This window comes from Erithacus rubecula (genome assembly GCF_903797595.1).
Source record: "Erithacus rubecula genome assembly, chromosome: 3".
Lineage (NCBI taxonomy): Eukaryota > Metazoa > Chordata > Aves > Passeriformes > Muscicapidae > Erithacus > Erithacus rubecula.
Genome location: NC_136689.1, coordinates 112,130,714 through 112,147,806, shown reverse-complemented (window position 1 = coordinate 112,147,806; position 17,093 = coordinate 112,130,714). Strand labels below are relative to the sequence as shown.

The window sequence follows — 17,093 nt, the reverse complement described above, 5'->3', positions numbered from 1 at the left end:
TAGAAATGCAGTGTTCAGGATCTGAATATAAGTGGTAAAAAAAAATTCAACTTAATGTGAACACAAATTGTTTTATTCAGTAGAAATGCAGCTGTTCACATTGTGGATTTGCCTCTACGCTGGTTAGAACTTAATCCCAAATTTCAATGTGAACAGGCTTAGGTCATCATTAATGTCTTCTGGGCAGGAGAGGAGCTTTCCAAAGTGGCTATTCCTGGTAAAAGTATGTGACTATCCAAGGGTACTTGACAATATGCCTCTAAAACATCTATTTCATTGGCAGTCCTGCAGGGTGTATTTCACAGCATTGACTTGTGAGGGGTTGGGAGGAGATGGTAAGGGGTGAAACAGGATGAGCAGGGCACATCATGTGTGTGATGTGCCTATTACCTTGCCACATGGAAATTTAATAGGGAAAGCAGTGCTGGCACAGCTAGTGTCCTTTTCTGACAGAAGTACTTCTCATGAGTAGGGCAAACCACCATGTGTGTAGAGGGTCTCTGTCACGGCATGGAAGGAACAACTAAACAAGGAGGCTGTTGATCTCAGAAGAAGTTCCCCCTTGGGACAGAGCTACAATTCTTGACTTCCCTAAAGACTAAAGAGCAGGCACAGAGATCAAGTTGGTTCTTCTCTTCTGACTGAAGAAACTGGAAGCTGCTTTGTAAGGAGTACCTCCTGGAGAAAGATTTCACTGCAGGAACAGGGATGGGGCATTTATAGTTACAGTAGGAGACAACTCACAAATGCCAGCTTTGCAGAGAGTCTGCTCTTCTCTCTCCTTCATCTGTGTTTGTTTGAAGTATCTCATTCTCACAAGATCAAACAAAAGGCACATTTTTGTAAAGTGCTCCTTCCTAAACTGCAATTATCTCAGACTTTCCAGAGTTGATTCAGATGGTGAAAGAGGATGCTTTTACAGAACTCCTTCAGTGATTTACCAGCCCTTGAGTTCTGAAGACTTTTCAATTCCAAGTTGGTAGTGGGTTTGCTTTCAGTTTGCTTTAAGTAAACAAAACAACAACAATCTTCTATAACAGAATTCTGCCTCTAAAAGCACCTTCAAGGAGCTTTTTCATTTTTGCAGTCTAAGCTGTTGCCTTATATCTCAGCTGCCAGAAGCTGAGTGTTGATTTCCAAGTGCACTGTTTTTTGAGGAAAATGAAGCAGAGAAGAGCTAGCATCTAAATCAAGTAAATAAGTCTGTGTCAGTACTACTATAGAGTAGAAAACAACAAGGGCAGTTGTGTTCCAGGTTGCAGTAAGAAAGTATTCTCTGTAGGCAGGATAAGAATAAAAATGCCATTACCTGCTGTTTAGTACCTCATTTAATTTAATTCTGGAATCATGCTTACATTCTCCCTGTAATATTTTGTAGAGTGTTTTTCATGGAGAAATTAACTCTATAATGTCTTAAATGTTAAAATGATTGTATACTCCAGGCTTCATTTTATTTTCTGTGTATCTTCACTTTCAAGTTAGAGATGAACTGCATCATGAAACATCACAGGGTCAGTACAAGTATAAAGGCTGAGGCTAGGGGAGCCAGCCATCAAGTACATTTGCTGTATCCAGCAAATACCAGAATAAACACCAGACTAAAAACCAGTTAAAATACCAGACTCCTAAAAAGAGCACTGGTGAACAGAAACATAAAGTCTTTTATCACACAGCACTTGATGCTAATATGAGGGATGAAGATGGAAGCTGCTTCCTTACACCAGATTAGATTTAGAAAAATCTTAAAAAGAAATAAGCAAGAAACATATTTGTTTTGGCTCAACTGAAATATTTTATGTTTATTTTTTACATTATTTGACTTCCTGACTATCTACACCTACAGATCTTTTGAAGCAGTATTTTGTTTTGATCACAGAAACTGTATTTTTCTATATAAAAATGTCAACAGACATCCTTTAAAGCTAAGAATCTGTTCAGTATTATTCTGGTTTAGAAGATAGTAACAGTTTCAGGCAGTAAGTAAATCGCTAGGAGAATTTCAAAGCAATTTATAGTAAAGCAAGTTATTCCTGAAATGCACTTCTTTGAAGAAGACTGGAATTACTCCCCTAAATACACAACAGTAAGGCTGATTCATAGGATATAAGCTGCAATGGCCAATGTTATAGATCCTAAAAGAAGTTGTGAAAAGAAAAAAGGATAAGTTTGTCAAACCATGTGCATAAGAGTTCTTGTTTCTCTCTATATCTCAAATGTTTTGACAATGCTGATAACTATTTTAAAATGTTATTAATGTATATTGACCTTACTATATGGTACCTCCAATATGAACACTCAAATTTTCAAAGCTGCAGAATTATCTGGACAAAGCTGGTTTTGATCATTAGTTCCATGGTGAAGAATGTGTCTCAGCTTCTTCATTTCTGTTTTCCTGTCTTTCAGATAGAGGAATTTCGAAGGCTGAGGACTCACGTTAAAGGTGCTGAACTTTTAGAGGGCTCTGATGGAATCCTAGGAGACAACTTCAGACCAACTCAGCCACTTAGTGATAGAATCATCAGGGCTGCATTTCAGTAGCAGAGGAGGAAGAACAATGATGAATCTTCAGTCAGGTAAGTAAATCTTAGCGGAAAAAACAAAACTTTGAAATTATTTAGCTACAGTAGAAAATGCACTTAATTTTGGCTTATGTTGTGATACATTATTGCAGTTGTAAATTTTGTCTTGTAATTTCTGTTGCATTCTGTGTATAATATGGTTATGTCATGGTTAACTCCAGTTGGCAGCCAAGCCCCACAGACTGCTCAGTCACTTTCATGGGTGGGATGGGGGAGAGAATCAGAAGGGTAAAAGTGAGAGAATTTGTGGGTTCAGGCAAAGACAGTTTGATAGGTAAAACAAAAGCCATACATGCAAGCAAAGCAATAGAAAGCAAGAAAGTCATTCACCACCATCCAGGCAGTGAATCATGATGGCCATTTGCATCACAATTACTTCTTGTAGCTTTAAATTTCTCCTGCTGCGTTGAGGAAGAACACAGTATGCCTTGGTTGTGTGGCATATTTCTCCAGTTACTAAATTTTGCTGGTTGATTCCTTACCATATTTCTAGAAGGCCAGCCATTGGTGGATCTTTTCACCCTGTTAAAAAAGCAGGGTAGTAGTTCTGGAAGGAGGCCCTTAAGTCTAAAATGAAGTGCGCTCTTTTTTTCCCTTTTTTTTTTTTTTTTGTATAATGCTATTCTTTCCCAACAAGACTCAGTTTTGGGCAACTCCAGTGAAAGTACAAGAGGAAAAAAAATTAATTTCTGTCATGGCTAATTTATATTTCATTCATCAAAGTAGTTGCTGCTTCTTTTCCACCTTCATTGACTCACAGAGCAAGAATGTGAGGAGGACATAAGAGAAATACACATGTGAACCTGCATGAACCCTGCTTCAATTATTAAAACTTCTCATGTCATGTACCCCAGCCTCTACTAGTTACAAAATAAATCCCCTCAATGCTCAACAGTTACTCCTAATCCTCGTTATACTTAAGTTAATGGACATTTTACTGTAATGAAAAACCTGGCAATGAGATACAAAGAGAGTTAAAGTCCAGTAAAATGGTTGAGTCACCATCCCTGAAGGCATTTAAGATGTATAGATGTGATTTTGGTGACATGGTTTAGTGGTGGACCTGGCAATGCTGGGTTAATGGTTGGACATGATGGTCTTAAAGGTATTTTCTAACTTAAACAATTCTATTATTCTGAGGAAAATTGTTGCATTGAAAGTAATGAGTTGAGGCACCAGCTGTATGGCTGATTTTGAAATGAAGTGATCCTGCTTTAATGCAAATAATAAGAGAGCAAATTTGGGAAAATTTCAAGAAAAGAATATGTTTGATTGCTTTCTTCAATAAGAATTACTGCTTTTAAAATTTCCCCTCTCATTTCCCACAAAAAACTTTATTTAAATAATAGAAACATTGGGTATTCCCCATTGCCCTATTTGCTGTTGAAATACATCATATAAAAGCCTCAGATTTTCTATCTTCACATTTCTTCAAAGTTGCAAAATAGCAGATTCATCTAGGGTTTCATCTGGAAAGCATGGTAAAGAAAAAAAAAAAGCATGCTGGAAAGCATGCTAAAAGGGTTTTGATACACTATTTTGTGTAAGGATATTTGTTTGTACTTTAAATTCTTGCCCTCTCTAGTTCATGTCAGGCTCTGTTGTGGAGTTAAACCCATTGAAAGCATGATCTGGGTCCAGTCCCCAATTTCATGTGAAGTAACAAATGATCAGGCAGCAGATAACTCATAAAAAAGATTGACAATTCAGTGCTTCCAAAAAATAGGTCCATTAAAATGAAGTGAGAAGATTATCCTTCCTCCTGCATATGATAGAAATTATTAAATTGACTAGGATAGTGACCAACAGTTTCATGGTCTTTCTATATAGCATAAGCATTTGATATAGTGTATGCATCTAAACATTTTTGAAGTAAGGGGTTGCTGGAATTTTATAACCCAATTTAATATCTGCATACCAGAAATGAAACAAAAAACCCAAAACATTGATACCTTTTAAAAATATTATTTTCTCATTCCCATATTTAATTTTGGGCATATCCCTAAGACCAATTCTCAATTACATGGTTCTTTGCAGAAACCAAATGTTGTCACTTTAATCTTGAAATGGATGTTTCAAATTCATCCCAGCTTCAGCATAAAAGTGACTTGGGAAAATTGTAGCAATATTAAAGTACATTTTTTCTCAGAGAGTGATAATGCCCTCAGGCGAGTGGAGGTAATTCAAGTCTGTAACAGTGAAATTACTTGACACACTGAGTTTGAATTTTAAGCATGAAAGAGTTTCCTTTACAATGATGGAATTGAAATGTAAAAATTCCCCTTTTGCTTTCATGTTTGAAATTTTATTACATTTGTCAATACTTACAAAGATTTTTTCTATATAATAAGATTTATCTCTGCTTCGCGTCACAAAATAATCTGCAGTTTTAATTCTCAAATGATAGAATTTTTAATGCAAAGTAATAGTCCTCACTGTGGGGCCATACTAATTATGAACACTCAAGCACTGAGAAAGAACTGTGACTCCTGGCACAGTCTAGCTCACAAGAAGAAATGACACTTGTTGTTCTACACCTGATTGAATTATTTATCAGGAATTCGTTTGGTCAGCTCTTTTCAGTTTTGTGTGTGTCAGTCCAAGTAGCACTGTGCTAATCAGGGTTTCATTAGTTTAGGGAGCTAAAAAAATGGAAGTGTAAAAAGAAATCACATGGCTTTATTCATGTTTCTTCTATGCAAAGAGGTAAAAAGGGAAGGAAACAATCCTGCTTACTTTGTAGTGATATCCTCACATTTCACCAAGAGGAAGGTGTTGAGGAACAGTAACTCTTCACACAGACCTCACAAAGATTCATTCCTTCAGTGGAAGGAAGTCCCTTAAGATGGAACTGCTGGCATCAGCTGAATATTGCTATGAAGACTCAGTAGTAGATGGGGAAGTAATATTTTTCAGAGCAGCATCTTCCTAGTGATTCAAGAGGAGTATTTCTTTTCAAAGAGCAGATTATCTTTTATTTTAAAACTCTGGTATGTCTTTAATATTACAATTGCAAATATACTTGTTGACTTATTTTCTTACACTGTGCCCTTCTCTCAAGGCTGCTGAACTCCTGTCAGTAAAGTTTTCAGTATTTTTTTTAAATTCCTATCCAGTGTGGCACAGCCACTTGAAGTTTGAGGAATGTTAGTTTTTCATGACCTTGTTACTCTGTCAGGGAAAGAAGGAGATCAAGTGTGTGTAAGTGTATCCACAGGAGTAGAAAGAGGTTGTTTGAAAGGTCTAATTAATTTTGACTGAATCAGAATGCAGGCTCTATGCACACCATGCTCCCAAAGCTTCAGAACATCTGCTCCTCAGCCTTGATTTAAACCTTGACAAAACTGAACTCTTTGTGGCTTATGATCAAATGGCATATGTTGATCTTTGATATAATTTGTTCTAATTTGTTGCATAAGAAGCAGAATTGACAAAAACATGGAATATCAATGGTGTGTAATACTAGGGAAAGAACTATTTATTTTTTTTTTTAATGCTCCTCTGTCATGGAAAAGCCCAGATCTCAAAATATTCCTCTTAAGTTTGAAGATAAAGTTTGGCCAATCTCTAAAGGGGGCTTTCAGGATGACAAGACAGAACTTTGTAGCTTCTCTGCTCTCTTTAAACCAGTGGGTTTTAGAGTAAGTTAGCTGCTATCTAGTTGGCCTCTCCTAGCTCTGCTTCTTTTCTGCTGAAAACATATGTCTCTATACATATACCTTGGGGTTAATGATTCTGTTCTGGTAGGGTTTTTGATATACATCCAAATTACATCCCATTTAATGACCTTTTTATCCTTCCTCTCCTGTAGTAGCTGAAGTTTTCAAATACATTTCTTTTGAAAAAGAGGTTTAAAAAATCTCTAACCTCTTTAAATCATACCCAATAGTGAAAGAACCAGTAAGATGTTAAGGAGTTTGGAGGAAAAGCTCAGTACAGATTTGCTTTCAGACATGGAAGGTTAAAAAATTGAGTTCAGATTTAGAGAATAAAGAGCAATAGAATAACAGAGTAGTTGTAATTGAAAGATGCCTCTGGAGATCTATTAGTTTGTTCCTCTGCTTAAAGCAGTGTTAACTACTTTGGGTTGCTCAGAGCCATGTCCAGCTGGGTTTTGAATATTGTAAGGATGAAGAATCCTTAACGTATTTAAGCAAACTGTACCTGTGTACTCCTGCATGGAGAAAGATTTTTCTTAATTTTAAATGAAATTTTCTGTATTTCAGTTTGTACCCATTGCCTCTTCTCCTTTCGTTGGGTGCTGCTGAAGATGCAGTCTGGTGTCATCTTCTCTACTTATTCTCATAAAGTATTTCTACACATTGATAAAATCCCTGATGAAACGTATTTTCTGGAGGCTGGGCAGTTTCAACTCTCTCAGCCATCCTTTTATGACAGGTGCTCCAATCTTTTACCATGCTTGTAGCCAGTTGCTGATCTCCAGTGTGTCTGTATTTCTTCTGAACTGGGGAACCCAGGACCAGACCCAGTGCTCCAGGTGTTCTATTAGTGCTGAGTAGAAGCATTTCCCTCCACCTGCTGGCAATGCTTTTCCTAGTGCAGCCCAGAAAGCTGCAGAATTTCATTGTTGCCTGGGGTGCATTACTGACTTAGCTTGAACTTGATATTTGGATTCCCATTTTCTGAAAGAAATGAGAAGGGATATCACTGTGACTTCTTCAGTGTTAATGCTAGTTTCTTTTTTACTTCCTGCTTGGCTCAGAACCCTTGCTATGGACATTAAGCTATTTCTTGATAATTTCAGATGATCTTGGAATAAGATTTATAGTTACTATTGTTATACAGCAAAGCCTAATAGTGAGGAAAACAAATGTTACCACTCTTAGAACTCAAACAACAAAAATCTTAAATCTTCAATTTCATTAGATGCTACTTATTTGACAGTTTTAGGCCTGACACACTATTTCTCAGTGTGTGAATTGTGCTGTTCCAGAAGGCTTGCTGGAATTTTGGGATTTGCCAGCTTTTCTAATGGATAAGTATTTTTCCTGTGCTGCACTCTTCACTGAAGACAGCATTATTTATGGTTTCCAGTGGATTTATAATCCTCTCTTTAATTCTTGCTGCTTTACATGTAGCTGATTTGATAGATGTGCCTTTCCCCTCTTTTACGTTTAATCTGTGATGAGCAAGACTTCTGATTTCAAACACTTGAATATCAACTTGAATTTGTAATGACAATGAACTCAGTGTGGCATACCAACATGTCTCCATCCCTTTATACACCAAGGTGTGTACACATGATTCCATGCATAGAGCAGGTGTATGGCATTGCTCCTGTTTACTAAGAGGTCAAATAGCTGCTTCTTACAGAAGTCATTGAAATCCACAAGGCTCTTTTAATAGAAGACAGTAAGAGCTTGTTCTAAAAATCAATTTGCTAAAAGAATAGATTTTTTTTAAAGTTATATATTTAATTTGCTTTCCTCTGAGAATAATTAGTAAACTAAAGAATTTGATCTCCAGTGTGTTGTGTCAAAACTCCCCATCTCAGACACAATGTATTTTGTATTCATAAATAATTATCCTCCAAGTGTGATGATGTCTTATACCTACTCCATCTACATACATACATACATTACTCAAGTTCTCCTGAATATTTTTTCATTCATGACTGATTCAGAAATTCCTGAGAAAGCATCAATTTTTATATACACAAGAGCATTTACACACTCATACATACACATACATCTGTGGTAGACCTCAGACTGAAAGTAGCTGCAAGTTTATCCAATGTCCTGTGAATTATGATAGCAGAAATTAGTTCAGGTTAAACACATGCTTGATATAATTTTTCCTAGTTGTAAATTCAAGATTAGAGAAAAAAATTAAATTGCATCATTAAAATAGCAAGAATTTCCTAGGCCTGGGGAAAAGGAGGGTGTAATTTAGGGTAGGAGGAACAGAGACTGCATTTCTAATACTGCAGAGACTCTCTGTATGATACTGAGAGGTCTGAGCAGACAAGGAGAAGTTGGTACAGCATAAGTTTGACAGCACTGAGAGAGGGCTATGTGTGACTGTATCCAGTGTGTTTGTGAATGGATAGTGCAAAATGCATGCTTTTGGAGCTGCTGAGCAGCTGTTGTAGCAACAAAACTATGTTGCCCTTTCCCCAGGATACTGAACAGGGAATCTGGTATTGCCAGTGGGAAGGAACTAGTACTAAACAGGTGGTGGTGCACTCTCCTCATTATGGAATTGTGAATTGTATGATGACTGATTGTAGAATATTGAAAGAACATTCAAATCCAGAGTGAGCCATGGAGCTGCACCTTGCCTTTGAGAAATGGGATGGGTGATGCAATACTATGGACTGTATTTCTATGTTTAAACAGATTGCAGTGAAATTTATATTTTAATGGACCTTAACATTAGAAATCCACGTGTTTTTACTCTCAGTTTACTAGTAGCATTTGTAATTTGTGAAGTTCACAAACAAGTTGCTCTGCAGAAGTTCTAATACTTGGGGATTTTATCCTTTCCTGTTGTGTAGGTCCAGAGCTGGAATGAGCTGTCAGCAACCATGCATCATTAGGCTACTACAACTATTCTTATCATTTTCCTGTTTAAAAAACCCAAATCAACCCAACACAAAGATTATCAACACTAGTTCTTTAGAAATGCAAACACCAATTTCCTAGATTTGTTGAAATATGATTATTTATGATTCTTCTAAGTGAGTGATTTTTTTATTGGTCATTGTTTGTTTCCATGAGTTTAACTTGTGCTTAAAAGGTGATTGGTTTAATTGTTAAGTTTCAGTCTTTTAAAGAAACTGAACTTCATGTTATCACCAAAACTGGCTATTGCTCTATATTTAATCTATATTTTATCTATATTTATTTTATATTTCTATATCTATATTTATATTGTTCTGTATTTAAGATCTTATGTCCAGTGCCCCACCCTCTGCTGCTACTTCAGAACATTGTTGAGAACATGCTTACACTTGAGTGCATGACTGTAGAACATAGCGTCAAACACCATAACCAGAGGCCTACTGGAAACAAAACAAGACTTTTGGAGCTTTCAGGCAACCAAAAGCTCCAAAAAACAGGTGCCTTTTGAGGTTGTTTTCCACTGCTTCATTGCAATAACAGGGAGTAGGGTGTGCCCTGAAATTGCAAGTGAACCTGTAATATCAGCATAAATTTTTTCCCCACTGCTGGTGATTCAAATAAGTGACTAAAAAAACACTTCTGTTGCTTCTGTTGCTTATGTGACATACCTCTGATATGTAGGGACTTGGAAGCCAGAGGCAGCCAAGAGTCACAGACTGGTTCTTGCTGTGGTAGGTACTTATGTGTCCAGGCCAGAGCATCAGTATAGCAGGTGATCAAGCCTAAATGAGAAAGAAAACAATTTTGAGTTTTCAGAGTTAGTATCATATTGGAATTGTCCTTATGAAATTCCTTACTGAGCTCTTCTTAGAAATACACAAATTGTGGAGGAATAAAAATGGCCGAAATCCCTTGGCATGTAAAGAAGCAAGGAGGAAAGATTACTATGTTTCCTTTTCAAAGCTAAAATAGTCATAAGGTAGTCTAGGAATCAGGTCCCTGCTTATGCTTCAAATAAGGTACTTCATGCTGACAAGTGCTCCTAAATTTTGTGACCTGTGAGTTTCCACCAGCATCACACAGTGTTTCCTATTCATAATTCACTGTTATCATCAGCTTTTCATAAAAAGAGTTTTGAGAGTATAATTCCCAGCTGCTTACCATAAACCATGTATGGTTTATAGACTGCTGCTTGGGAGCTGATAATGTAGCCAGGAGCCCAGAGTGCCTGTCATACAAAACAACCTCACAACATGTTTATTAGCAATCACAATGCACAAGTTGAGTCTGAACACACACTGAAACTCTGCCATGGTATTTTCAGTTATGGGGAAAATACTGCAAATTAGGGGTGAGTCAAAATAGTGGGAAGCTGAAATCATTGTTGATAAAGCTACACCCATTTTTAGAAAAAGAGAGTAGTGCATGTAAAATATAATGTAATAGGCTCTCAAATATCAAAGATACTGTACAGACATATGGTACATATGTCTGTAGAGTACAGAGAAGAGAGCCTGCAATATGACTTCCTCCTTCACCAATATTGTACAAACTGGGCTCTGGAAGTGCACTCTGTTTTACCTGGATGAAATCACACAGAGTTAAGCAGAACATTATTACTCCATTAAAACTGAAGATCCAGGTGAGCCCAAATCCTTATTCTTATTGGAATTTTTAATTCTGATTATTTTGTGTGGATAAAGAAAATGCACTGAAAAATATGCACAGTCTCGCTAAGCAAACAGACATGTTTTGTAAACAAATAACAAATGAAAATTACCAAGTTACTGAAAATGTATTTGCAGCTGATGCTTACCACTCAACAAACAGAATGTCAGCACTAGCTGTTGTTAGCAATGTTTTATGGATAAGACCAGAGTTTATGACAGAGCAGTGCTACCCAGTAAAATTTTTTAAAAAACATTTATGCATCCCCATAGCTCAAGACAAACAAAGGTGTATTTTAGTTAGCTAGATGTAGCTAAATGCCCACAAAACTTGATATTGATTCAATTAATTCTAATCTTATCGTGGAAGGAATGCAAAGCATTTCAAGAAAGATAAGGTTTGATAAGGTACTCTGTTCTCTTTCCTGAGGCACTCTAAATCCACACCTGGCTGTACTTTCAGGTGCTGTTTTTAGGAAGGTGTAGGATAAAAGGTAATGTTTTGTCAGTGTTGTATGGTTTTGCCTCCCATGTATTTTGCTTTTTTTTTTTTAACTCTTAAACTTCCTGATTTATCGTAATGTTAAGGAGGAGAAAGCAAGATCCTTCTATAAAGGAAATAATAGGACATTGTGTGAGACAAGGGGGGTAATGAATATGGTAAGACAAATGAGGTGGAAAAACTCTCCAGAAAGGAGATTGACTATTTTTAAGCAGCAGAATAAAGATTTTTATCTTGTGTATTGATCTTGACCTAAAGCTGCTGCAGTGGGACATCCTCCCTATCAGATGGAAGGACCTGTTATTGTGGTCATCCTATTTAATTTCTCCATAGTCTCTTTATTTGCACTTTCTCAACACTCCTGGAAGACTTTGAAAAATAATCCTGTTCACTGAAGTTTTCTCATATCTTCTCTTTTAAATATGTTCTCTCTATTGCTGTAGGAACATTGGGACCTTTGGTTCTTAAAAATATACCAGCTTTGCTCCTTATCTTTGCTCCTGCTTCTACTCCTTGTTTCTGAGATAAAATATATAATGTTCCATTTGTCCCAGTTTTGTACAAAAAAGATTCTCTGTGAAGAATATAGATGTATACAATTTTTATATGAAAGAATTAGATATAAATCTTCTTGGAAAAATAATGATTTTTTTTAGCATTCTGAGATTGATTTCTAAGCTTTGATTAACCTTGTTAAGAATTTTTTTTCAAACCATGGGTATTGTGAAAAACTCTCAGACTTTATAGGTATTTACACTTTATGGCACTGATCCTGGGAGGTTTTCCTTGGGAATAGTTATTTGATCTGTAGATGAGTTCACTAGAAAGTAGGAAAGTTGTTGTTAAACAGGAATAAGCAAGGGTAAAAATGGATAACAACACTACCAATTTATACAATCAGTTTTTTGTCAGACAATGCATTAAATATTTGTGTAACAAACACAGCTGAAATCTTCAGACTGGCTCATAATTAGGCTTCTTTCAAAAAGTAATTCATTAATACAATAGGTACCAAATCCCAGTTCAACTTAATTTCACTGACTTTGACTTTTGGACTAAAAGCATTAAGCCTGAAATAGCTTAAAAATGTACAAAATGTGCATTCAATTAAAGAGTAATTAGATACTCAATCACCGTTACATTGCACTAGGGATTATCCAAGGAAGAAGAGAAGTACTACTCACTGCAGTGTGTAAAACAATTTTCTTAATTAGTTTAGCACTAATTGAGATTGAGGAAGTGTCACTGTGTCACAGTATTAGTTTACCTAAATGGAACATTAAAAATACAAAGATTTTGGCTTCTTTTGAACTTTCTCACTTGGGTTGTTCAGTCTTATTCACTGATCCAATACCTTCTGGCCACAGAAATGGAAACTTTCTGTTCGGTTCAGGGAGGGAGGGGTTGGCTCCTGCACCCTTGTATCAGTAGCCCACTGAAAAACATGCCAAGATTTTTTCCAGAGATGGAGAATAGCTTGTTATTACTACTTGGTTGTTGTTTTGTTTTTTTATGTTACACCCTTATACCAAGCCCCAGGAAGAACTGGGAATCCTCTGTCCTGTTATGTAGAGTGTAAAACCTGCTGCTTACAGCCTGCCTTAGGAGGCAGCTGGTAGAAAGCTCTTCAAGTGGACCATCAAATGATGCTGCTGCCAGACAACATGGCTTTTGGGGACTATTGAGTGATAACCAGGGAGTATGAGGAAATCACAACACAAATTATCTCATGATTTCTTAGCAGCTCTGCTGGTTACTGACAACCCCTACTCTTCCTTCCCCTGTCAGGACCAGAGTGGGAACTCTCTGGAATGTGTTCACTCTTCCTGCAAGCACTGTAGCCTCAGGTGACCATTTGACCATTTGCAAGCACTTTCAGATTGTTTGTGTGTATACACTGAATGGTTGTTAGCACTAGGATAACCTCAGGGAAAAGAAAAAAAGGAAATTATTAGTACAACAGAATGAAGCAGTCAGACAATGTCATACTCACTGCTTCTGAACTGAGACCTCCGGGACAACCTGAGCACCTGGATTCTTAAGGTTATGCCAAAGCACATGAATATGTGTTTGCATGAAATCAAGCATTGATTAATGCTGCTAATGAATATTACTGCTATTAGGAGGAATTGGGTGATTGCCTTCTATCCCTTGAGCCCACCTGACTTCCATACTCAGCACTTCAGTACTAAGCACTTCATTTGGTAAGGCCCCTAAAATAGTAAATGGTAAAAAGTTCTCTGTGGCCAGTATATTTTCTTTCTAGTTTACTGCCATGAGCACCAGGTTAGAATCAATTACCAGACTGATTCAGAAAGCCAATTGTAAAACTTTGTTTCGAATTAATAATTTTACCACTGCATTTACCTTTGCATTTTTACTGCCATTTCCTCCATTGCTAGTAAATCTTGCAGCGCTGGAGAGAAGAATCAGTACCATTATGTCACTGAAGTATATACCCTGAAACTGCTCCCACCTGCTCTCATGAAATCCCAGCTTTTAGTTTTCCCTGTCTCCCTGGCTGGACATAAACAGTCTTTCAGACCCACTGTGGAGGAATTTCAGTAACATAATTGTTCCATTCTCTTTTCAGAGAGGGGGAAGACAATGCTCCCACAGTGCCCGCAGATGAGAAATGGAAACTTTTGAGACTGCTGCTTCAGTTGAACCACAAAGCCCGTATTGTTTGTCTTCATCTAATTCAGCCTTGATAGACAGCTGTGACAGTTGGTCTGTCCACATGGTCCAGTGAAATTCTGGGAATGGGCTGTACATTAAAAGAAGAAAACATATTAAATCTTCCATTTCACACTGTCAACTATTTTTAAATTGTCATTATTGTTGCTTTTATAGCTACTTTGCCATAGCATTCAGTAGTCATCTGTGATCCAAATAGTACTGATTGTAAGCTTGGTGTGAATGCTAATATGTAGAAATATTCATTGTTGTTTTGAATGTTAGATTTATTTTTATTCCATATCATCTCTTGTTCTGTCAGTAACCTTATTTTCTGTAGAGGAGAGATGCATTCTACAAAGGTAAGAAAAACTCTGTTCACAAGGAGTATTATGCAAATTTAAAATTAATTTTTTGGCAGAAAGAAGCACTTCTCTGCTAAACATGTGCACTTGATATGGTTTATCTGAATAAAGCTCAATGACATTTGCATTACTAGGAACCTTGCTAAAAAAATGAGTTTGGAACTTAGTAAAATTAACCAATGTAACAATAAACTCAATTGTCTGGATTAATTTCTACTTGGTGAGCCATGGAACTTTGCAATACAGTGTTCAATTGAGGCAGAAAATTTTCAGTCTTTGTTCTCCTGTGAATTATGACAGTTTTATTTGTTCTGTACATTGCTGAGGATGGTGGTCTGGGGACTTACTCTGCATGTTCTGAACTTACTGCACAGCATGGGGAGTGCCACACATGACTTACCTGCCAGAGAGGATAAGGCAAGGGTAGTCTGAACCAGCCAGTCAACCTCATAGCTTCTAATTCCTGAGAAGCACCAAGATCTGAAGGGCAGAGTCACTGATGTGGGAGCCATAGCTGTTAGTGAGGTCCCCTGTGGTAGCATGAGGGACATTGTAGAGATCTGTGCCAGTGGAAGAACCCCAGAGGCACAGATGGCAACTTCCAGTCTGGGGCACAATGAAGATGCAAACTGAGGGCTCACAAAGGGGAGGCCACTCCCTTGGAGCAGATCAATCATCAGTCACAAAGTCATTGCCAGGAAATGGTAAATGCAAAGTCAGATGGCATCCTTAATCCAGCTTTTCAAGGGTTATGGGGAAAGCTACTGCTGCAGAACAAGTTACAAGCTCTCTGAGTAATTTATGTGTATACATATGTGTATAGGGGCAGCAGAAACAGCAGGGCAAACCCACAACAGTGCATGTGAGCAGGGTGAGCAGGACCAGATACTGCTGATCACTTGATGTGTGTGTAACTGGGTGCACTGCAGAAACATGTGCTTCCTTTGGAAATAAGCCTTGGTAGCATCCATTGCAATATATGCACAGAAAATGTAAAACAAGCAGCCCACCATGAGGTCACCTGTTCATCTGGATTAGCAGAGTAACAATCAGCATGGTGCTCCTTGGGCTTAGAGAAACTTATATTTCTTAGGGTTATCCCCATCTCCTGCCCACATTTAATGAAGTATAGTCCCATTACCTATACAGTGGGTTCAAGATTTCAGTGCTGGCCAAAACCACACTTTCCACCTGCAGTGTCTGCAATGTGCATGTAGCAGCTTCAGTGGCTGCTGCTGCTCTTCCTTCAGCAGTTACTCCCCAAGCAGCTGCAGCCAGAGCCCAACCCCAACACCTGATTACCAGGCCCTGGCTTCCCACTGATGAGCATCATACCACAGGCCAGGAGAAGTCTCTGCTGCATGGCCTGGCTGGACCGTCTGTAGTTTTTGACAGGAGCCTGATAATTTGTCTTAGTTGTCAGGTTTGGTACTAAAATCTTGGGAAAATTAAACTCTGTGAGGTGAAATTCACCTGTTTTCTGCCAGGTGAAGATCTGTTCTTGTCTCCTTGTACCCAGCAATGAACGAACCCCCCAAAAGTGGAGTGAACCATGTTCCAAACCTGACAGTTCTCAGGTTTGATGCACAGCTCATTCAGATCTTCTCCCTTTGCATACAGAATATTATTAACTACTGAGTGTTAACTGACAGGAACTGTAGTAGTAATATGGCAAATATTGACATTATGATGAAATCTGAACTAGATTTATTCTCTAAATAAACATGTTCCTTATCTTGGAGCTAGCTGATATTCTTGTGACTGTGAAATACAGATACATTGTGAAGCAAATGATGTAATGTCTCCACCAAAAAGTTCATTATTTCCCTTTCCTGTGCTCCCTTCCTGTGTTTGCTGTTCTTTCAAGCATTGCCTTATGCAGCGAAATTCTAGTCATATAAATACTACTGCTGAGGAATTGAAGTTAGTAAATTTGTCTCAACACTTGTCAGACTTTTTCCTTGGCTTGGCTTTGAAAGAAAAATAAAACCTACTGGTAAAAATACTTATAGTGGTTTTGTGTCTTAAGAACTGAATCTAATTATAGCAACAAATTCATTCACAAAACAGACCCATTCTAATTAAAGATTGGTCAACCCACATTTTTTGTGTGCTGGGAAAAGTTAAATTAATCTTTCTGGTTTTGGTAGGAATACACATGGAGGAATTTTCAGGAAGGGCTCTGGGTGTATTATTTCAGTTATACTATACCCATGAGAGGTTTTATTGAGTGTGGCAAGGCACTACTACTCTCCAACTGGAGTTCCACATGCTTGCCTTTGTATTAATACTTTTAAGAAATCATAAAAACTGATAAGAGGGTTCTGAGGGTAGTGTAAGGCCGCAAATTATTAATTTCTTCTTTAAGCCTACAGCTACTAAAATTTGGAATCAGTTTGCTTTCTGGAAATATTTTTGAAGAGGAATGTTAATGGGCATAATTTATTAGAAATGTGAATTATAAGTTTCCAAGAGATGTTTAGCAGTTGCACACTTGTTGGTCATGAAATCAATGACATAATACTTAGAAGCAACTTAGTGCTTCATCAGGCAAAAACTGGTTCCACAGGCTTCTGATAAACTGTAGGAAGGTATTTGGAAGGAAGAAAACTAGCCCTTGAGAGAAGGAAGGTGAATTGGGGCAGATGCATCTTGTCAGTGATCATCCATCTGTAGGTGATGTGTTCTTCAGTTTCCTCTGTAGTTTTCTGGAGCTCTCA

At 37.5% G+C, this 17,093-nt stretch overlaps 1 protein-coding gene across 1 annotated transcript in view; it reads left to right on the top strand.

Moving 5' to 3' along the window:
* CA8 (carbonic anhydrase 8) overlaps window positions 1–16,114 on the top strand; it is a 50,266-nt gene extending 34,152 nt beyond the window's left edge. The window contains exons 8-9 of the mRNA XM_079299735.1: window positions 2,404–2,573; window positions 13,926–16,114. Of these exons, the coding sequence (XP_079155861.1) occupies window positions 2,404–2,538 (135 nt within the window). The 3' untranslated portion in view covers window positions 2,539–2,573; window positions 13,926–16,114. The remainder of the gene's footprint in view (window positions 1–2,403; window positions 2,574–13,925) is intronic.
* Window positions 16,115–17,093: the final 979 nt, after the last annotated feature.